We start from the raw sequence: 22,630 nt of genomic DNA, 5'->3' as shown, positions 1-22,630 counted from the left end.
TTGCTCCCAATCCATTCAAACTTTCTCAGATTTATCCCCAAACCCAAACATTCCTAGGAATGATCACATAAAACCCAAACCTACTCAAATATTTCCAGAAATGAACATGTTTCATTCAAACATTCACAGGAATGACCACATGAATCCCAAATCCATTCAAACATTCCTAGAAATGACCACATGAATCCCAAACCCAAACATGTCCAGAAATGAATGTGTTGGCTCCCAATCCATCCAAACATTCCCAGATTTATCCCTAAACTTTCCTAGGAATGACCATATGAATCCCAAATCCATTCAAATATTCCCAGGAATGAACAGATTTATCCCAAACCCAATCAAATATTCCCAGGAACAACCACATTAATCCCAAATCCATTCAAACACTACCAGGAATGACCACATGAATCCCAAACCCAATCAAATATTCCCAGGAATGACTACATGAATCCCAAACCCAATCAAACATTCCCAGGAACAACCACATTAATCCCAAATCCATTCAAACACTACCAGGAATGACCACATGAATCCCAAATCCATTCAAACATTCCTAGAAATGACCACATGAATCCCAAACCCAAACATGTCCAGAAATGAATGTGTTGGCTCCCAATCCATCCAAACATTCCCAGATTTATCCCTAAACTTTCCCAGTAATGATCACAACGATCCCAAAACTGCTGAGCGACGCCAACCAACCCAAACCTGCTGGGGTCAGTGCAGACCCTTCCCATTCCCAAGAATTTTGGGGCCCAAATCCACTCCTTTTACTCCCCCCTCCTTTTACTCCCCCACCATTAAATTCCCTGTCAAACACGAGGCGGGTCCAGAAAAACCTGAATTTTCCAAGTGTGATCCCAACAAGCTGAAGCTGCAGCAGAAATTCTGGAATGATTCTCCCAGACCTGGCAGAGGGCACCTGAACCAAGGCAGAAACTCTGCCCAAGGAGGTGACAATGACATTTATTGTGCCACACGTGCCACAATTATCCCTCATGGAAAATGACGGCGCTGCCTGGCACGGGTCAAGCACCCAGAGGGAAATGCAGGGTGAAAATTTGGGAAAGGAAGGAGGAGAAGGGAAGGGAAGAACAAAGATCCTTGAAAGATTCTCTCACTGCAGAACCCCCCCAGGAGCACCAGGGCCCTGTTCTTTCTGTCAAATAAGCCTCCTGAAGTGAATTTTGGGGACAAATAAAACCAGAAAATGAGGTTTTTTTTCTCTACTCCACATGAGGATGTTTGAAAAGCAATTCCTACCCTGGATCTCTCCCTCCCCACATCTCCATCCTCAGTGGAGGCAGCTCCAGAGCTGGAATTATGGAGCTGAATCTCTGCTTATAAACTGAATTATCTCCTCAGCCACAGGATATTCCATCCCTAAATCAGAGCACAAGGGTTTTCCTTCAGGGATATTTATCCAATGCCCCCCCCAAACCTGTTTTGCTGAGAAAAAGGAACAAATTCTGTCCAAAATCCAGTTCTGGGTGGGGAACTGCCCTGGCCTGTGACAGACACCACATCCCCCAACCCTGGAAATGCCATTTTTAAAGACAACAACAGAATTATGGAGTTGGTTCAAGCAGTGCAGGATGGTGCAAGACAGAGAGAAGAATTTCAGCCATCACCCAAAGCCGGACACTCAAATTGTACAGAAAGACACCCAAACTACAGATACAAACATCCAGACATCTAAATTGTACAGAAATAAACACTCACACACTCAAACTGAACAGGAATAGACACCTAGACATCTGAATTGTACAGAAATAAACTCCCAGACACCCAAATTTAACAGGAACAGACACCCAAACATCCGAATTTAACACGGAAAAATCATTCAGACACTCACATTGAACAGGAACAGACACCCAGCCATCCAAATCTCACAGAAACAGACACCCAAATACCTAAATTGTACAAAAATAAACACTCAGACACCCACACTGAACAGGAACAGACACCCAGATGGAACAGGAAAAAACAGCCAGATACACACAATTGCACAGAAACAGCCATGCAGACACTGAAATTGTACAGAAACAGATCCCAGACACTCAAATTGTACAGAAATAAACACCTAGACTCGTAAATTGTATAGAAATAAACACCCAGGCACTCAAACTGTACAGAAATAAACACCCAGACACCCACAAAGTACAGGAACAGATACCCTGACACCCAAATTGGACAGAAACAAACATTCAGACACCTAAATTGTACAGAAATAAACATTCAGACACCTAAATTGTATAGAAACAGACACCCAGAAACTGATATTTTACAGAATCAAACACCCAGACACCCATATTTAAGAGGAACACACCCCCAGACACTCCAAAATCAACCAGACTCCCCAAATTCCACAGGAACAACCCCCCAACAGCCAAATTTCAAAGAAATAACCCCCAAATTTCAAAGAAACAAACCCCAAATTTCAAAGAAACAAACCCCCAAAACCCAAATTTCACAGAAGCAAAGGGGTTCCCTCATTTCCCCCCCTCACATCTGATGTTCTCTCAACATTTCCCACCTGGAATTCAGACACATTTTGTCCTTTTTGTCCATTTTGTGACCCCTCCTGCTCCACAATAAATCAGGAGTGAAGGTCAGGAGGGGTCTGTGAGATATTTTTCATATTTTTCCCACTGCCTGCACATTGTGTTGTTGAACCATGAATATCCCAAGAGCCACAGAGAACAGATCACACTGGAATTATTTGAACTGAAAGATTCCTGCCGTGCTTTGTATGCATAGGCCTTGATTTGAGCAACATCAATAATCCTATTTTACCAAAAATCTCCTTTTTACTCTGTTATCACCCAGTCCTGCTGCCCTGAGCACAAACCACAGGTTTATCCTCATTTCAAACTCTCAGCACCAGCCTCAACCCCACCAACTTGTCCAAATTCACCTGAAATTCCAAGAAATTAAAAGGAAAAACCAGCACAGAACCAGTCCAACACTTCCCACCTCCCAGGAAAAACTCCAATATTTATTTCCTCAGCAGCACCTCCAGCTGATTTGCTTACAAATAAAAAAAACCAAACAGGAAGGGAGGGATGGCAGCTGGAAAAGGGAGGAGTCAGAGGAATTGCTTCCTTTCCCCAGGCATTTCTCTGAGCTTAAATAAATATTTGAAAATAAAGGCACTGAATCCAAACTGGTTCTCCCCCTTCTCCATGACCCCCAATTTTCTCCCAACTCTCCAGACCCTCTGCAAAATCTGTTTTCTTCCCCCCCAGCTCCATCCTTTTCATGGATTAGCTCCTGTCACACCACATTTTCACTGGAATTCCACCCAGTTTGGCACCTGAACTTCTAAAAAGAACATTTTTGCTTTCTCCCCCTGCATTCCCCCCTCTCCCTCAACTGCATTTTCCTGGTTTTTTTTCAGGTTCAGCCTCACTCCCCTGCTCCGACAAGGCCCAGATTTTAACAGAGCCAACAAAAGTAGAAAAGGAGATTTAAAAAAAAGTAGAAAAGGAGATAAAAAGAAGAGTGAGGTTATCACCAGCTGGGGGAAACAGAGGGAAAACTCTCGGGGAAAATTCCTGCAGGAAGGTCCTGTCAGGGCAATAAAGCAAATTGCTCAATATATCTACAGAGGACACTGAGATCATGGAAACCCCACAGGGACTGTGCAGAACTCCCATTTCCACCCCAAAATGTGATCCTCAGTCACCACAGAGAACAGAACATCCCAAATCTGCTGAGAATGGGGCAACCAAGGAAAAACTGAGGCCCAGCAGGAGGGAGCCTGGAGAGGGTCGGATCATGAGGGAAAAAAGAGGGGGTAAAAAGAGAATTCAGGTTTAAGTTGTGAATTTGGCCGTGTCCTGTCTGTGCTGACCACCAAGGACTGATTTTTGCCTCATGACAAGGCAGGGAGAGCCAAAAACAGCCCAAAACTTTCTTTATGAAGAGAATTCAGGTTTAAATTGTAAATTTGCTGGGTCCTGTCCACCAAGGGCTAATTTTCCCTCAGGACAAGGGAGGGGGAGCCCAGCACAGCCCAAATTTCTCTCTGCAAAGAGAATCCAGGTTTAAATCTGGAATTTGCTGAGTCCTTTCTGTGCCAAGGCCACCAAGGGTTGATTTTCCCCTTAGGACAGGGCAGGGGGAGCCCAGCACAGCCCAAATCTCTCTTTGCAAAGAGAATCCATGTTTAAATCTGGAATTTACTGGGTCCTGTCCACCAAGGGCTGATTTTCCCTCAGGACAAGGCAGAGAGACCCCAGCACAGCCCAAATCCATCTCTACAAAGAGACCCCAGGTTTAAATTGTGAATTTGGCCATGTCCTGTCTGTGCTGACCACCGAGGACTTAATTTTCTCTCAGGACAAGGCAGGGAGAGCCCAGCAGAGCCTAAATCTCCCCAGCCCTGCCCAGCAAAGACCCCAAACCTGTCCCCAGGCTGGCTGAAGGTGCCACCGGGCAGGTGCCACCACCTCGGCGTCCCCTCAGAGGGCACCCATTGGTGCTGCCCTGGAGCTGCTGACCCACTTACAAACACACACAGGTTTCTGAGCAGACCACTGGCTGCTCTTTTGGCAGGTGATGCTTTTGTGGCCCTTGAGCTCGAAGGCGGGCTGGCACTGGAAGTGCAGGGTGTCCCCGTGGCGGAAGCGGGAGCCCTCGCGGCGGCCGAAGGCGGGGACGCCGGGATCCCCACAGCTGCCCTGGTCAATCTCTGCAACGAAAAACAAACACAGGGTTGGCTGAGGGAAGGGGCTGGGAGGGAGAAAACAGAGAATTTGGGTGTGGGGAACGGGTTGGAAGACAGAAAACAGGAATTTGGGTGTGGGGAAGAGGGTGGAAGAGAAAGAACACAGGGTTAGGGTGTTGGAAGAGGGAACAGAGAATCTGGGTGCGGGAAAGGGGCTGGAAGAGAGAAAACGGGATTTGAGTGTGGGAAGGGGTTGGAAGAAAGAATTTGGGTGTGAGAAAAGGGCTGGAAGAGAGAGAACACAAAATTTGGGTGTGGAGAAGAGGCTGGAAGGGAGAACATAGGATTGGGGTGTGGGAAGGGGCTGGAAGAGAGAATTTGGGTGTAGGGAAAGGGCTGGAAGAGAAAGAACACAAAATTTGGGTTTGGGAAGGGCTGGATGAAAAAAAATTTGCTGTGGGGAAGAGGCTGGAAGAGAGAAAACACAGGGTTTGGCTGTGGGGAAGGAGTTGGAAGAGAGAAAACAGAATCTGGGTGTGGGAAGGGGCTGGAAGAGAGATTTTGGGTGTGGGGAAGGGGCTGAGGCCCAGCTGGTGCAGCCCCCACAGGCTGTGGCATTCCAACCCTGATTCTCTTCTAAACCCCATTCCCATTCCTGCCTTGTCCCCACACAGAGTTAATCCCTCTCTGATTTGGACTCCAAATAAACCCCAGACACAATTTCCTGTTATCTCCTGCTCCCCTCAATCCCATTTCCAAAAGGCTCCCTGCCCTGGATCATTATTAGCTCCAAAAACTTCATTCCTTCATTCCTCTTTAGTGTTCCCATATTATTTATGTGCTCCACTCTCCTCTCCCAATCCTTTGGTTTTTATCCCCAAAAGTTTCATTCCTCCTGAGTTTTCCCACATTATTTATCTCCTCCTCACTCCTCTCCAAATCCTCTGGTTTTCAGCCCCAAAATCTTCATTCCTTCATTCTTTCTGAGTGTTCCCATATAATTTATCTGCCCCAAGTTCCTCTACTCTCCCAATCATCTGGTTTTTATCCCCAAAAACTTCACTCCTTCATTCCTCCCGAGTGTTCCCACATTATTTATCTGCTCCACACTCCCCTGGTTTTTATCCCCATCATCTCTGATCAGTCTCGCTGTCTTTTCCCTCCCCGTTTCCAATTTCTTGCACCAAATTGGAAATCTCTTTTCTGACACTTCCTTTACAGAGGCAAACCACGGGAGCCGAGATTTGCATGACTCCCTCTAATATCCCAATTTGGCTGGAATAACAACAAGCACCCTCATTATTATTCTGGCTCCAGGCAACTCCACATCCAGGTGTATTTTGAGCAGAAGTCACGGAGCTTCTGCTGCATCTCGAGCTGAAAACTCACTGCTAGCTAATGAAGCATCCCCAAAATAATTTAACATAAATTAATATTAAAAGTTTTCATGAAACAGGCTGAGGTTTTTTTGCCTCTCAGTGAAAGCACTTTGCCAGGATTTACAGATCTTCCTGCACACTTTCCAAATCCAACTGTTTAGGAGCTGCACTTGCACATTAGGGATGGAAAATGAAAATTTTGGGTGTTAAAGCTGCACTGAACTGTTCATTCCTTCCCTGAAAAATGCACAAGGCCAACAGTGCTTAGCATGAAATGAAAATTCAGCTGGAAAACTCAAGGAATAGCAACGAGCTGGGATGGGAGGGAGTGGATGTGGAACATTTATCAGCGTGTCTGACGGGGACCTGGGGGCTGGGGATGCTCCCTGCTGCCACTCAGACCACCCTTGGCTGTCATCCCTTCCCTTCCACACCCTGGAACCTGGAAATGCAGTGAGCAAGTGCCAGGGATGGCAGCCCTAAAACTCCACAAGTGGAAATAAAAATTCCCATTTTGGCAGCCCCAAAATTCCACACATGGACACAAAAAATTCCCGCCTGACCCCATCATTGCAGCCCTAAAATTCCACACATGGACATAAAAAATTCCCATCCCGGCAGCCCCGAAATGCCTGCACAAATGGATATTAAAAATTGCCATCTTGGCAGCCCCAAAACTTCTACACATGGACACAAAAAATTCCCATGATGGCAGCCCCAAAACTCCAAAAATGGACATAAAAATTCCCATGATGGCAGCCCCAAATGGACGTAAAAATTTCCATCCTGGCAGCCCCAAAACTTCTATACATGGACACAAAAAATTCCTAATTTTGGCAGCCCCAAAACTCCACACACCAACACAAAAAATTTATGCCTGACCCCATCCTGGCAGCCCCAAAATTCCACACGTGGACACAAAAAATTCCCATTGTGACAGCCCCAAAACTCCTCCACAAATGGACACAAAAAATTCCCATTCTGGCAGCCCCAGAACTCCACACATGGACACAAAAACTCCCATTGTGGCAGCCCCAAAACTCCACAAATGGACACAAAAAAATTCTTGCCTGAGCCGTGGCAGCCCCATCCTCCTGAAGGAGCTTCCCCAGAAGGGTCAGAGATGCCAAAACCCCAGAGCCAGCCCCAAATGTTTCCCTCAGCTTGGGCTGGTGGCCCTGCAGGGATGGGAATCACAGGAATTCTGCACCAAGCAGCTCCAGCTTGGGGAAAAGCAGAATTTCCAGAGCTGGAATTCCAAAGGGAGCTGGGAATGTGCAGCGTCAGTAAAATCAGGATGTGCTGAGGGCATCAGGAGCTCAAAAAAAACGCAGCCAAGTGAGGTAAAATCAGCATTTTGACCCTTGGATGAGAGAGAATCAAGACATCGCTGCAGGGTCTCCTCCCTCCTCACCCTTTCCTGTCACTCTGCACGACCCCAACTCAAATAGGTGGGTTAAAAATGGGAGGAAAATGAGGAATTAGAGCTCCCAATTCCCACCCTCTCCTTGTCAGCAGCAGGCAAACACAGCTTGAAGGTTTCATCACCTCACAGAGGTCAGGAAATTGAATTTATTCGGAAATTCCATTTTTTGACCTGAGAAAAATCCCCTGGTTCCTGCATTTCTTTGTGTGAGGGAGTAAAATCCATGAAATATTGAGCAGGGCAGAAGTTCCATTAAAAAAATAAAAAAGAAAAAGGAGTGATTCAAAAATATCAAAACATGTTACTTCACTAAGATTGAAACATTCCTCCTGATGAATGTTTAAAGTAAAATCACTTCCACATTAGAATAATAAAAGTCAAAACTAAACAAGAACATCCAAACCAAGTGTTTTGACATTATTGAAGGGAAACAAGTTGACATGAATCTTTCACAGCTTTCTCCATCAAATATTATTCATACAAGGGGAAATTTTTTTGACAAAACTGCATTTTCTGAGGGAAAAATGTAGCAGCAGGAATTTTGCAGAGCTCTTTGTGATGTTTGGCTGAGGGTGGTGGGTGGGAAATTGGGTGAGGAATGAGAAAAAAAACTCCCTCACACCGCCCCAAATCCAGGCTGCTCATCCCTGGGAATTCCTGCTCTTGAAGGAGGAAAGGGGGGAAAATTAGGATTTTTCTGAGGGGAAAATGAGGATTTTTCTGAGGGGAAAATGAGGATTTTTTTTCTGAGGGAAAATGAGGATTTTTTTTCTGAGGGAAAATGAGGATTTTTTCTGAGGGAAAATGACGATTTTTCTGAGGGGAAAAGGAAGATTTTTCTGAGGGGAAAATGAGGATTTTTTTTTCTGAGGGGAAAATGAGGATTTTTTTTTCTGAGGGAAAATGAGGATTTTTTTTCTGAGGGAAAATGAGGATTTTTGGAGCTGCCAGCAAGTCAAACTCAGGTTTCTGGAAGGGGTAGCCACAAGGTGAAGGATTTTTGAGACTGTGGAAACCCCACAAATCTCATCCCCAGTCAGGAAACACCCAGGAAAATATTTTACCTCACAAGTTTTGTACTTAAATGAACTTGCTTAATTAATTAATGCTTATGGTGTCAGGTAGGAATTTAAGGAGGAGGGTGTTTCTGTTGCCTTTTAGTTTCTGCCTCCAAGAATGAATGAAAATGATCCCATTTTTATCTCATTCCAGCCCAAAGGATTTTACCTCACACTCAGGATTTTGTACTTAAATGACCTTGGCTTAATTAATTAATTAAAGCTAATGGTGTCAGGTAAGAATATGGAGGAATCAAGACCAGGGTGTTTTTGTTGCACTTTAGTTTTTGCCTCCAAGAATGAATGAAAATGATCCCATTTTTATCTCATTACAGCCCAAAGGATTTTACCTCACACTCAGGATTTTGTACTTAAATGACCTTGGCTTCATTAATTAAAGCTTATGCCGTCAGGTAGGAATTTAGAGGAGGGTGTTTCTGTTGCCTTTTAGTTTTTGCCTCCAAGAATGAATGAAATTGGGTGATTTGTTGGGAAAACTCCTTGCCCTGGAGCTAGTGCCTTCAACATCCATCAGGATATTCCTGCAGAATTCCCAGCCCATTCAACCTTCATTTCTTCTACTGATGAACCTGAGTTTATGCCAAGCAACAGCATAAATGTAAATGAATTTTATAAATTCCTGTGGTAAGAACAGAAACATCACAAAAAACCCCACCAAAAAGCAGAACAAAGCCAAATTGTAATTCACTGTCACATTGTTTTAATAGAAAGCCAGAATTTCAAATTAAAACCAGATTTATGGGCGCTCCCACAGTAATTTAATTTGGATTTCTGCTGGAATTGGGAAGGAGCTGAGTCAGGTCTGAGCCCCCTGCTGCAGGCAGGGGATGATTAAAAGCTGTTTATTGTCAGGGGAGTGCTGAGCAAGGCTTTGGCTGTGGAGAGCTGGAATTCAGCCCCACGGTGCTAAAGAGGCTTAGGAGCTCTGCAGGGGCTGGAGCTGGAGATTTCCTCCCTTGCCCTTTGTGCTTTTCATCAAACTTTTTCATCTTACCACAGGAATTGATACAATTGATTTACCTTTATGCTCTTGCTTGGAATAAACTCCAGTTCTTCAGCAGAAGGAATAAGGATTTTATTTTTCTTTTTTCAAACTTTGCTGGGATGAGCTGCTGCTTCCTGCAGCTCTTTTGCCAATTATCCAGGTGGGAATCCAGCCCTGGATTTATATTATTTTAGGTTCTGCATCTCCTGCCCCACTGTTTTGTTGGTGTTGGGATCTCTCAGGAGGCCAAGGGGTTTCCATCCCTGTTGCTCTGCTCTCCCATTAAATTAAATTTAATTTAAATTAAATGAAATTTAATGGCTTGAGTTTGCCACAAAGCAGGAGCCACAGAAGGGCTTTGAGCTCTTTTTGCCAAGGTCCTGTTCCTGGTGTTTAAGCCTGGCCTAAAGCTCAGGAGAGGGTTTATTTACAATAATTTTCCTGGTCCTAGCAAAGCCAGGCCCAGCGCTGCACCTGCTCTGCTCTGATATTTTTGAGTGGCAGGGAGGAGCAGGAAGGGATTTTTCCTTTTAATTCACCCCCTCCTTGCTGTGTTTCCTCTTTAGATCCTTTTTTATCTCCTTCAGGGAATCCCAGACTGGTTTGGGTTGGAAGGAGCTTCGAAAGCCCCTCCTGTTCCACCTCTCCATGGGGTCAGAACATCCCAACACCCGTGACAACAGCAAACAGCTTAGGCCAGACTTGATCACTCACATTTTGCTGCATTCTGGGAAGATTTTTTTTTTTAAAATCCCAATATTAACTTTTATTAACTTTGATTTCACCTGAAAGAGCCCAGTTGACACCAGAGATCTGCTGGAACCAGAGATTCCCCATCCCATCCCCTCCCACAGGCACAATCTGTTTCTATCAGCTGAAATTCCCATTTTTTTCCCAATAAAACACCTGAAATGGCAACGGGGCAGCCCCCACCCAGCCAGCTTGGATGGGAAAGGAAACTCTAAAGGAAAAAAAAATAAAACCAAACTTGCAGAGTTTTGATTTATTTAGAGAAGCTCCCTTTACTCCCCAATCCCTGCACTCGTTTTGATTTATTTAGAGGAGCTCCCTTTTCTCCCCAGTCCCTGCAACCAACTTTGATTTATTTAGAGGAGCTCCCTTTTCTCCCCAATATCTGCACTGATTTTTGATTTATTTAGAGGAGCTCCCTTTTCTCCCCAATATCTACATTGATTTTTGATTTATTTAGAGGAGCTCCCTTTTCTCCCCAGTATCTGCACTGATTTTTGATTTATTTAGAGGAGCTCCCTTTTCTCCCCAATATCTACATTCATTTTTGATTTATTTAGAGGAGCTCCCTTTTCTCCCCAATCCCTGCACTGATTTTTGTTTTATTTAGAGGAGCTCCCTTTTCTCCCCAATATCTACATTGATTTTTGATTTATTTAGAGGAGCTCCCTTTTCTCCCCAATATCTACATTGATTTTTGATTTATTTAGAGGGGCTCCCTTTTCTTCCCAATCCCTGCACTGATTTTGATTTATTTAGAGGAGCTCCCTTTTCTCCCCAATCCCTGCACTGATTTTTGTTTTATTTAGAGGAGCTCCCTTTTCTCCCCAATATCTACATTGATTTTTGATTTATTTAGAGGAGCTCCCTTTTCTCCCCAATATCTACATTCATTTTTGATTTATTTAGAGGAGCTCCCTTTTCTCCCCAATATCTACATTGATTTTTGATTTATTTAGAGGAGCTCCCTTTTCTCCCCAATATCTACATTGATTTTTGATTTATTTAGAGGAGCTCCCTTTTCTCCCCAATATCTACATTGATTTTTGATTTATTTACAGGGGCTCCCTTTTCTCCCCAATCCCTGCACTCAGCTGATCCCTGATAATTTGGGAAAAGGGGAATTGGGAGGGAGGAGCCTGGGTTACCTTCGTAGGTGGCTTTGAAGCCCAGCAGGTTGCTGACACTGTCGGTCTGGAACAGGAGCCACATCTGGTGCTGGGTGCTGACAATGAGGTCAGGGACTGTGGTGCCTGTCAGGCTGCAAAAAGAAGTAAGAAAAATAAATTAATATAATGTAATATATAAAAATTAGTTGAAATAATAATGATTTAAAAGATTTTATGTTTATATTAATTATATATTGGTAAATTATACTGTTATTAAATTATATATTATATTAAAGAATATAATACAATAGAATATAATATAATACAATAGAATACAATACAATACAATATAATATAATACAATAGAATATAATAATTAAATTTATATAATAATATAAATTAAACCATAATGATATAATAGATAATAATATGATAATATAATAAAGATATAATATAAAACCATAATATAAAATATTATATAACTATGAATAATATATAAATATTGTGCGATTATAAAAATATAATAGAATACATAATAATAGAATAAAAACAGCCTCAAAGTGGCCTCAGATTCATCACCCTCAAATAAAGGACTCTGCAGGAGAAGGAAATGCCAAACTAATTAAGAATCACCCCAAAAACCTGGGAGATTTTGGAGCCTGGTGAAAATCCTTCCATGTTCAGTCTTGCCCCACCACCCTCAGTGCAATAATTACAATTCCCTGCTGTTGTTGGATCAGATCACCCAGCAGCCAAAGGAATCGTTTCCCTGCTCGCTGAGGCAAAACATCAGCAAAGAAATCAAATTCCCAGGAGCCAAAGTGAGCCCTGAGTGACTGAATCCCCTGAACTGCCCTCGCAGCAGTTTGCAGGAGCACAGAAAATGACTTTCCATCCATTCCCTGCTCCATTGCTGCCCTGAGAGAAGTTTCTAGGAAAGGAAAAAAGCACCCAGAGTGCCAGAATCCAGAACATTCCTCTGGCTGCCCTGGGATATTCCAGACCCTGGAAGGGGGCTCAGAGACCTTGGCACGGAATCAAAACCCACAGTGCCTTTGATTTTAACCCATGGAAACAATTACCAACTTTGTGTGAAGATTTAAAAGCCACAAGAGTTTGAGTAGAATGATAGCAAATTTATCACCAGGTGAAAAAGTAGAATTTTGCAGTTTTTAGAATGGGGGTTCAAGAGGCAAGATGGAGGAATCTGGGTGTGATCTGTCCTTCTTCTTCTTGGCCTCAATCTTCTGCTGTGATGGTGGCACTTTTAGATTGGTTTAAGGTAGAAGCTCACTGTCTAACATAGGTGATAGGTATTGGAAAAATATTGTAAATAAAGTACATGTAGTTCTTAGTATAAAAAGTTAACACCACCCCAAGGGTGGTCAGTGTGCCACAACCTGACCTGCCAGACAGATAAGGAAAAATAAACAACCTTGAGAAGGAGAACCAAGGAATCCTGACTTCTTCTTGGGTCTCAGGGCTGGGAAAAAGAGACTTTCTAACACCTTGGGGTCATCTCAACAGCAGAGACCTCGTCACCAGCAGGAGCCCCAAATGGGCTGAAAACCCTGTGAGCCTTTGAGAATCCAAACGTGCTGAACACCCCTGAGCCCCTGAGAAGTGCCACTAATCCCAGCAGGATCAGGGCTCTGCCTTCCCCTCAGCATCCTCCCAGGAGGGCTGAAATTGAGGGAAATGTCACTGATCTTCCCCTATTAACGAGGCTCATTCAGCCTCTGGGATTAATCACCTCAGCACAGCTTCAGAGCTTTATCCCCCACCCACAGGAGCATCTTTGGCACAGGCAGATGGAGCTCAGCTCCTGCCTCCCTTCCCAGGAGCAGCGTTTGTGTGGGTGGGATGATTATTCCAGGAGCAGGGCTCTTGTGTTGCCTGTGTTTAATGTTGTGATTATCCTGTTTCTGCTCAGGTATTATCTGCGAGAAATTCAGAAATTAACAGCAAGTGGAGAGGGGTGAGAGGGTTTTATTTTTTTATCTTTTCTGCAGGGTTTAAATAAATCCCAATTGATGTGTTCAGCTCTGGGTTGGGTCTGGTCCCAGCTACAACAGCAGCACTTGAAAGGCTCCTGGATAAAAGTAAACTCAGCAGAAGGGGACAGGGAATTGCTGGAGCAGAGTGATGTGAGGCTGATAAAGGGACAGGAGCCAGGCTCGGAATGTTGGGAATGTTCAGCCTGGAGAAGGGAAGAGTGAGACAGAGCTCCTGTCAGGAGAGCTGGAGAGGGACTCAGCACCAGAACTGCAGCGCCAGGACAAGGGGGAATGAACTCGAAGTGGAAAATTGGAGAATTGGGTGGGATTTTGGGGAGAAATTGCTCCTGCCAGAGGAGGGATGTGATCCAGGTTGGGAAAGTTGGGAATGCTCAGCCTGGATTAGGGAATGTTCAGTGGAGCCCTCAGAGCAGCTGTCAGGAGAGCTGGAGAGGGACTCAGCACCAGAACTGCAGTGCCAGGAAAAGGGGGAATTAATTCAAACGGGAAAAGGGGAGAATTGGGTGGGATTTTGGGAAGAAATTGCTCCTGCCAGAGGAGAGATGTGATCCAGGTTGGGAGAGTTGGGAATGTTCAGCCTGGAGAAGGAAAGATCAGTGGAGCCCTCACAGCAACCAGGAACTGCAGTGCCAGGACAAGGGGGAATGAATTCAAAAGGGGAGAATTGGGTGAGATTTTGGGGGGAAATTGCTCCTGCCAGAGGAGAGATGTGAGGCTGATAAAGGGACAGGATCCAGGCTGGGAATGTTCAGCCTGGAGAAGGAAAGGTTGAGTGGAGCCCTCACAGCTCGTGCCAGGAGAGCTGGAGAGGGACTCAGCACCAGAACTACAGTGCCAGGAAAAGGGGAATGGCTTCTAACTGGAAAAAGGGAGAATTTTGTAGGATTTGGGGGAGGAATTCCTGGCTGTGAGGGTGGGCAGGCCCTGGCACAGGGTGCCCAGAGCAGCTGTGGCTGCCCCTGGATCCCTGGCAGTGCCCAAGGCCAGGCTGGACAGGCTTGGAGCACCCTGGGACAGTGGAAAGTGTCCCTGTCATGGCTGGATGAGCTTTAAGGTCCTTCTACCCCAAACCATCCCAGGATTCTGTGTCACCTCCCAGTGCGGGTGACATTAACTCTGCTCCCTGCCAAGTGCCAGCTCCTCTCCAGGGCAGGGATCTCAGGGAAATGGGGCCACCCTGGGCATCACAGAACCTGTCCTGCCCATCCAGGCCCTGTCCCTGTCCCTCACAGGCCCCAGGGACAGGGACACCATGCCCAGCCTCTCGAACCTGGAGTGGTTTTTGTTTTGTTTTTCCTGCAATCACAATCCCAGCCAAGCTCTGCCCCGATTTCCCTGACCTGCAGCAGGATTTTATTGATCTCAGGGTGCTGTTAAATGAAGACGTGATCTTGTTTTAGTGCCTGCTTTGCATCCCAGAGATGTTCAGGAGTGTTATTGTTGATTCTCAGTTTATTTACTGAAGCAGCAGCCAGGCAGGAATGAGGAAAACTCCAAGAGGAAAAAAAAACCACCAGGAAAAGGAGCTTCAAAGCTTTCTGTATCCTTTGCCACCCCACTTTTAACAAGCTGGGGTGGAGGATTGATTTGGGTGCTTGTTAATTCAGAAAATTAAATTCCTACAGCCTGAAAAACTGCTCTGCTCCCATTTTCATTTGGGAATGAGCCTGGAAAAGAATCCTTCCCAGCTCAGTTTGGGGTGGAATTTGCTGCTCTGCATCTCCCCTCAAGTGCATTCCTTGACTGGGAAGGCAGCAGGGCTGAGCTCCTCAACAGCCAAGGAAAAAAATTGGAATTATTGCCTTTGACAGGAGTTGCTGCATTTTGATTCTCCCAAAGAAACCTCACTTTGTATCCAGGTATTATTCCTGAATAATCCAGCTAAGAGTGGGCAGAAAACTCTGGAAAAAGTGATCCATGGGTTTTCAAGCACGTTAATTAGCACTGTAGTCTTCACAGCTCTCTTCCATTTCATTACTTTTCAATTAATCCTCCCAGATTATTAAAAAAAAATATATATCCCTGGAAGGATTAGCAGGAGGAATTTACTGAAAATTTCATGGGAAAAAATTCCAGGCACTGCCCCTTGCTCAGCCACAGATATTCCAAATTTGCATCAGCACCACCTGGCCAGGTGCATTCCTGCAGGACAGAATTGGGGAACTGGTAATCACATATAAAGCACAGAGGGGACAATTTTCTGTCCCCAAAGTGACAGAAAACCACTTTAAAAAACTCCTAAAACTGGATCCCTGCATCCCAAGCCCACAACCTCATCTGGCCAGGTGCATTCCCACAGGCAAAAATTGGGGAATTGGTTTTCACACGTAAAGCACAGAAAAGAAAATTTTCTGTCCCCAAAGTGACAAAAAAAAAAAACCACTAAAAAAAGCCCTAAAACCACTGGATCCCTGTGTGCCAAGCCCTCAGCTGCACCTGGCCAGGTACATTCCCTCAGAAGAAAACTGGGGTATTGGAACTCACACATATAGCACAGATGGGACAATTTTCTGTCCCCAAAGTGACAGAAAACCACTAAAAAAAAAAAGCCCTAAAACCACCAGATCCCTGCCTGCCAAGTCCACAACCTCTCCTGACCAGGTGCATTCCTGCAGGAGGGAACTGGGGAATTGGTACTCACACATAAAGCACAGATGGGACAATTTTCTGTCCCCAAAGTGACAACCAGCCCCAAAACCCACTGGATCCCTGCATCCTAAACCCTCAGCCCCACCTGGCCAGGTGCATTCTGCTACTCACACATAAAGCTCAGAGGGAACAATTAAGGAAATCCAATTTTTTGTCCCCAAAGTGACAACCAGACCCAAACCCACTGGATCCCTGCATCCTAAAGCCTCAGCTCCACCTGGCCAGGTGCATTCTGCTACTCACACATAAAGCTCAGAGGGAACAATTGGGACAGAAAATTGGATTTCCTTAAAAAGGGACAACCAGCCCCAAACCCACTGGATCCCTGCATCCTAAAGCCTCAGCCCCACCTGGCCAGGTGCATTCTGCTACTCACACATAAAGCTCAGAGAAAACAATTTAAGGAAATCCAATTTTCTGTCCCAAAAGTGACAAACAGCGCCAAACCCACTGGATCCCTGCATCCTAAACCCTCAGCCCCACCTGGCCAGGTGCATTCTGCTACTCACACATAAAGCTCAGAGAAAACAATTTAAGGAAATCCAATTTTCTGTCCCAAAAGTGACAACCAGACCCAAAACCCACTGGATCCCTGCATCCTAAAGCCTCAGCCCCACCTGGCCAGGTGCATTCTGCTACTCACACATAAAGCTCAGAGAAAACAATTAAGGAAATCCAATTTTTTGTCCCCAAAGTGACAACCAGACCCAAACCCACTGGATCTCTGCATCCTAAAGCCTCAGCCCCACCTGGCCAGGTGCATTCAGCTACTCACACATAAAGCTCAGAGGGAACAATTGGGACAGAAAATTGGATTTCCTTAAAAAGGGACAACCAGCCCCAAACCCACTGGATCCCTGCATCCTAAAGCCTCAGCCTCATCTGGCCAGGTGCATTCAGCTACTCACACATAAAGCTCAGAGGGAACAATTTAAGGAAATCCAATTTTCTGTCCCAAAAGTGACAAACAGCGCCAAACCCACTGGATCCCGGCATCCTAAACCCTCAGCCCCACCTGGCCAGGTGCATTCTGCTACTCACACATAAAGCTCAGAGGGAACAATTAAGGAAATCCAATTTTTTGTCCCCAAAGTGACAACCAGACCCAAAACCCACTGGATCTCTGCATCCTAAACCCTCAGCCTCACCTGGCCAGGTGCATTCTGCTACTCACACATAAAGCTCAGAGGGAACAATTGAGGGAAATCCAATTTTCTGTCCCCAAAGTGACAACCAGCCCCAAAACCCACTGGATCCCTGCATCCTAAAGCCTCAGCCCCACCTGGCCAGGTGCATTCTGCTACTCACACATAAAGCTCAGAGGGAACAATTGGGACAGAAAATTGGATTTCCTTAAAAAGGGACAACCAGCCCCAAACCCACTGGATCCCTGCATCCTAAAGCCTCAGCCCCACCTGGCCAGGTGCATTCTGCTACTCACACATAAAGCTCAGAGAAAACAATTTAAGGAAATCCAATTTTCTGTCCCAAAAGTGACAACCAGACCCAAAACCCACTGGATCCCTGCATCCTAAACCCTCAGCCCCACCTGGCCAGGTGCATTCTGCTACTCACACATAAAGCTCAGAGAAAACAATTTAAGGAAATCAAATTTTCTGTCCCAAAAGTGACAAACAGCGCCAAACCCACTGGATCCCGGCATCCTAAACCCTCAGCCTCACCTGGCCAGGTGCATTCTGCTACTCACACATAAAGCTCAGAGGGAACAATTAAGGAAATCCAATTTTTTGTCCCCAAAGTGACAACCAGACCCAAAACCCACTGGATCTCTGCATCCTAAACCCTCAGCCTCACCTGGCCAGGTGCATTCTGCTACTCACACATAAAGCTCAGAGGGAACAATTGAGGGAAATCCAATTTTCTGTCCCCAAAGTGACAACCAGCCCCAAAACCCACTGGATCCCTGCATCCTAAAGCCTCAGCCCCACCTGGCCAGGTGCATTCTGCTACTCACACATAAAGCTCAGAGGGAACAATTGGGACAGAAAATTGGATTTCCTTAAAAAGGGACAACCAGCCCCAAACCCACTGGATCCCTGCATCCTAAACCCTCAGCCCCACCTGGCCAGGTGCATTCTGCTACTCACACATAAAGCTCAGAGGGAACAATTGAGGGAAATCCAATTTTCTGTCCCAAAAGTGACAACCAGCCCCCAAACCCACTGGATCCCTGCATCCTAAACCCTCAGCCCCACCTGGCCAGGTGCATTCCCACCTGAGGGAATTGAGGAGCTGGTACTCACACATAGAGCACGGATTTCTGGTCTCCGACCTGGCCTCCGTCCCCCACTGTCAGGGTGTCGTAGCCTCTCTCCAGCTCGAATTCCTCGAAGGTGAGTTTAATCACCTGCCACAAACACAATTAACATAATTAATTCATCAATTAACACCAAGCCCTGCTCGTGGATCCCGCAGCAGCTTCCAAGAGCATCGAAATCTCCAAAACGTCCCCAAAAGTTGGGTGGTTTTTCTTGGTTTTTTGTTAGTTTTTTTTTGTTGTTTTTTTTTTTTTTTTTTTCTCTGAAAACTGGAAATGTAATTAATTTAATTGAATTTTTTAATGATTTATATTTATTGATGATTTTTGTTAAAGAGCCAGGGAGCCACCAGCACCCCAAACCTGGATCTGCTGAAGTAACAGAACAGCAGCTCGTGCAGTTCTAACCTGAAGCTTTACAAGCTTGTATTTATTTACCCATTGTATTTATTTACCTATTTTCCTTTTTCTTTTTTTGAATATTGTATTTATTTACCCATTTTCCTGTTCTTTTTTTATATTGTACTTATTTACCCATTTTCCTTTTTTTAATATATATTGTATTTATTTACCCATTTTCCTGTTTGTTTTTTGGGGTTTTTTAATATTGTACTTATTTATCTATTTTCCTGGTTTTTTTTAAAAAAAAATATTGTACTTATTTACCCACTTTTCTGAGTTTTTTTAAAATACTGTATTTATTTACCCATTTTCCTGGTTTTTTAAATACTGTATTTATTTACCCATTTTCCTGTTAGTTTTTCTAACATTGTATTTATTTACCTATTTTCCATTTTGTTTTTTTTTTTAATATTGTGTTTGTTTACCCATTTTTCTGGTTTGTTTTTTTTAAATATTGTGTTTATTTACCCACTGTATTTATTTACCCATTTTCCTGGTTTGTTTTTTTAAATATTGTGTTTATTAACCCATTTTCCTGGTTTGTTTTTTTTAAATATTGTGTTTATTTACCCACTGTATTTATTTACCCATTTTCCTGGTTTGTTTTTTTAAATATTGTGTTTATTAACCCATTTTCCTGGTTTGTTTTTTTAAATATTGTATTTATTTACACATTTTCCTGGTTTGTTTTTTTTAATATTGTATTTATTTACCCATTGTATTTATTTACCCATTTCCTGGTTTGTTTTTTGTGTTGAATATTGTATTTATTTCCCCATTTCCTGTTTGGCTTTTTTAAAATATTGTATTTATTTACCCATTTTCCTGAGTTTTGGAATTTTTTTCTCTGAAAGTTGGAAATGTAATTAATTTAATTTAATTATTTTATGATTTGTTAAAGAGCAGAGAGCCACCAGCACCCCCAAAACTGGAACTGCTAAAGTGACAGCAAAGCCAGGAAAATGGGAAAATGGGATGAAACTCCTGATTGCAAAGCGATTGGAAGTTCAGTCACATTTTGAGGAGAAAAATCCTCAATAATTCACTCCAGCAGCTGTAACCTGAAGCTTTCCAAGCTCATTCCTCATTTCCCTGCCCCTCAGGCTCCAGAATTTCCCCCTCATTTTGGGATAAATCATTCCCTTCTCCCTCCATCAGCTTGGACGTGGCTTTTTTTGGGAATAACCCCAGGAGAAACCTCAACCAGCAACATCCATTATGTCAAAAAAAAAAGGCCAGAAATAACTTTTATGCAAATTTCCCAATTATCATATGCATTTCTCAGCTCCCCAGAGATTTCTTTTCCCCACTGTGGTTGGAATTAATTCCCAAAGCACCAGGGCTCAGCTAAAAAAAAACCTGAATATTCCCAAAAGAGGTTCTGATGTTCCCACTCTGCAGAGGAAAAAAATCCCAATTTGTCAATGAGGAGGCCTCAGCCCTGTGGATGCAAAATTCCCAATTTTGAGGGGAAAATTGTAAATTTGGAGGGGATTTTGAGGCTCAGTGGGTCTCAGCCTCTTTTTTAAACAAATATAGAGCAGAAGACTAGCAAATAATTCCTAAATTCAGCTCCCTGCTTCTTCCAAAGCTCCATGGAACAGGAGCTGATCAAAAAACCACTGAGACCATGAAAAGATTACAAAAAAAAAATTACAAAATATTATTTCCAAGTATTTTATGGGAATTATTGGAAGTAATTCATCCCCAATCCTTCCCTCAGGCAGGAAATGCTGGGATCATCCCTGAGGGACAAGCAGGGTGACCTTCCCAAAGGATTTGGTGCTTTCCTCCCAACCCTCCCTGCTCCAGGAGAGCTTCTCCCAACCTGGAAATTAAAGTTTCCACCATGAAACACCTAAAACCAAAAGAATCCCTTCAAAAAGTGACATTAATTGAATTAATTAAAGCTATTTATCATTTCAAAGGCAATGGGATCTCCTCTTCCAGCTGACAAATTTCCATATTTCTGTGGATGATGGAGCAGAACCTGCAGTTCCTTGTTGGGAAATCCTAAAATTGATGGATTTGACCAATTCCAATCTTTTTTAAGATTTAGGAAAGCAGGGAGAGCTGTGGCCTTCCCACAGGAGTTGCTTTTTTTTTTCTTCCCTGCTTCAGGAGAGGTTTTCCCTCCCTGTAAACAACACTGAAACACCTAAACCCAAGAAAAATCCCTCAAAACCTGACATTAATTGAATTAATTAAAGCTGTTTATCATTTCAAAGGCAAAGGCAATGGGATCTCCTCTCACAGCTCAAAAATTTCCATATTTCAGTGTATGACAGAGCAGAACCTGCAGTTCCTTGGGCTGTGGAATCTCTGATCCAAGCTGGGAAATCTTAAAATGAATGGATTTGACCAATTCCAATCTTTTTTAAGATTTAGGAAAGCAGGGAGAGTTGTGGACTTCCTAAAGGATTTGCTGCTTTTCTTCCCTGCTTTAGGTTTTCCCTCCCTGTAAACAACACTGAAACACTCAAACACCTCAAAAAATCCTTCAAAAACTGACATTAATTGAATTAATTAAAGCTATTTATCATTTCAAAGGCAAAGGGATCTCCTCTCACAGCTGACAGATTTCCATAGTTCTGTGGATGACAGAGCAGAACCTGCAGTTCCTTGCTGGGAAATCTGAAAATGGATGGATTTGACCAATTTCAATCTCATTTCTGTACATGTGTGACTGCCCTGGCCTGGGAATGATCAATCCCCGTCCATTTTCCCCTGGCAATGGGAATTGAGTGTTTGGTGCCCTCACAGCTTTTTCCAGTCTCACCCCATTACAAGGAGAGCCAGGGCTCATATTTAAATTTAAACCAGTGCAAAAATGTCAATAAATTCACAATACTGCATAAATAGCATGAGATAGACCCAAACCTCACTCCTCTGCCCTTGGGGGCTGAAATCCTGCTGGATAAAGGGGAAAAAAATGGAAAAAATCAGCATTCCTGGCACAGCCTCCCTGCCCTGATGAGCTGGGCACCTCCCCACACCAGATATCAAAGGGGCTTAGATTGCAAGTAATTACACTCACTTTTAATTACAACCCTGAACTAAACGAGCCTTCAGCAGGGAGGGAAGGGCAGGGATTTCAGGACAGCTGGGGAAATATGAGGAAGAGTCTGTGTGGGGACAGAAACTGAGCCTGGGGGGCTGAAAAAACCCAAATGTGAGGGTGAGGAGGGGCTGGAAAACGTAGAACCCTGGAAGTGTCCAGGGCCAAGGTGGAGAGGGCTTGGAGCAACCTTGGATAGTGGAGGAGTCTGGATGTGTCTGGAGGGGTCTGGATGAGTTTGGAGGGGTTTGGATGAGTTTGGAAGTATCTGGATGAGTTTGGAGATGTCTGGAATTGTCTGCATCTGGATGTGCATGGATATGTTTGGAGGTGTCTGGATTTGTCTGGATGTTCCTGGATGTGCTTGGATGTGTCTGGAATATTTGGAAGCATCTGGGTGTGTCTGGAAGTGTCTGGATGAGTTTGAAAATGTCTGGATATGTTTGGAGAGGTCTGGATGCGTTTGGAAGTGTCTGGATGTTTCTGGATGTGTCTGGAAGTGTTTGGAAGGGCCTGCAGGTGTCTGGAATTGTCTGGATGAGTTTGAAAATGTCTGGATATGTTTGGAGAGGTCTGGATGCGTTTGGAAGTGTCTGGATGTTTCTGGATGTGTCTGGAAGTGTTTGGAAGGGCCTGCAGGTGTCTGGAATTGTCTGGATGAGTTTGGAAGTGTCTGGATGAGTTTGAAAATGCCTGGATATGTTTGGAGAGGTCTGGATGCGTTTGGAAGTGTCTGGATGTTTCTGGATGTGTTTGGATGTGCTTGGAGGGGTCTGGATTTGTCTGGATGAGTTTGGAGGTGTCTGGAATTGTCTGGAAGCACAG

At 44.1% G+C, this 22,630-nt stretch overlaps 1 protein-coding gene across 1 annotated transcript in view; it reads right to left on the bottom strand.

Moving 5' to 3' along the window:
* Positions 1-22,630, bottom strand: part of CSMD2 (CUB and Sushi multiple domains 2) — a 236,605-nt gene that overhangs the window by 100,519 nt on the left and 113,456 nt on the right. Inside the window, exons 11-13 of the mRNA XM_058819623.1 lie at positions 18,332-18,435; positions 11,440-11,552; positions 4,514-4,696 (exon numbers count right to left, since the gene is read on the bottom strand). Of these exons, the coding sequence (XP_058675606.1) occupies positions 4,514-4,696; positions 11,440-11,552; positions 18,332-18,435 (400 nt within the window). The remainder of the gene's footprint in view (positions 1-4,513; positions 4,697-11,439; positions 11,553-18,331; positions 18,436-22,630) is intronic.

This window comes from Ammospiza caudacuta, chromosome 25, assembly GCF_027887145.1.
Source record: "Ammospiza caudacuta isolate bAmmCau1 chromosome 25, bAmmCau1.pri, whole genome shotgun sequence".
NCBI classification, from domain to species: domain Eukaryota; kingdom Metazoa; phylum Chordata; class Aves; order Passeriformes; family Passerellidae; genus Ammospiza; species Ammospiza caudacuta.
The sequence above is the reverse complement of the archived record's forward strand: the minus strand, read 5'-3'. Positions and strand labels throughout refer to the sequence as shown.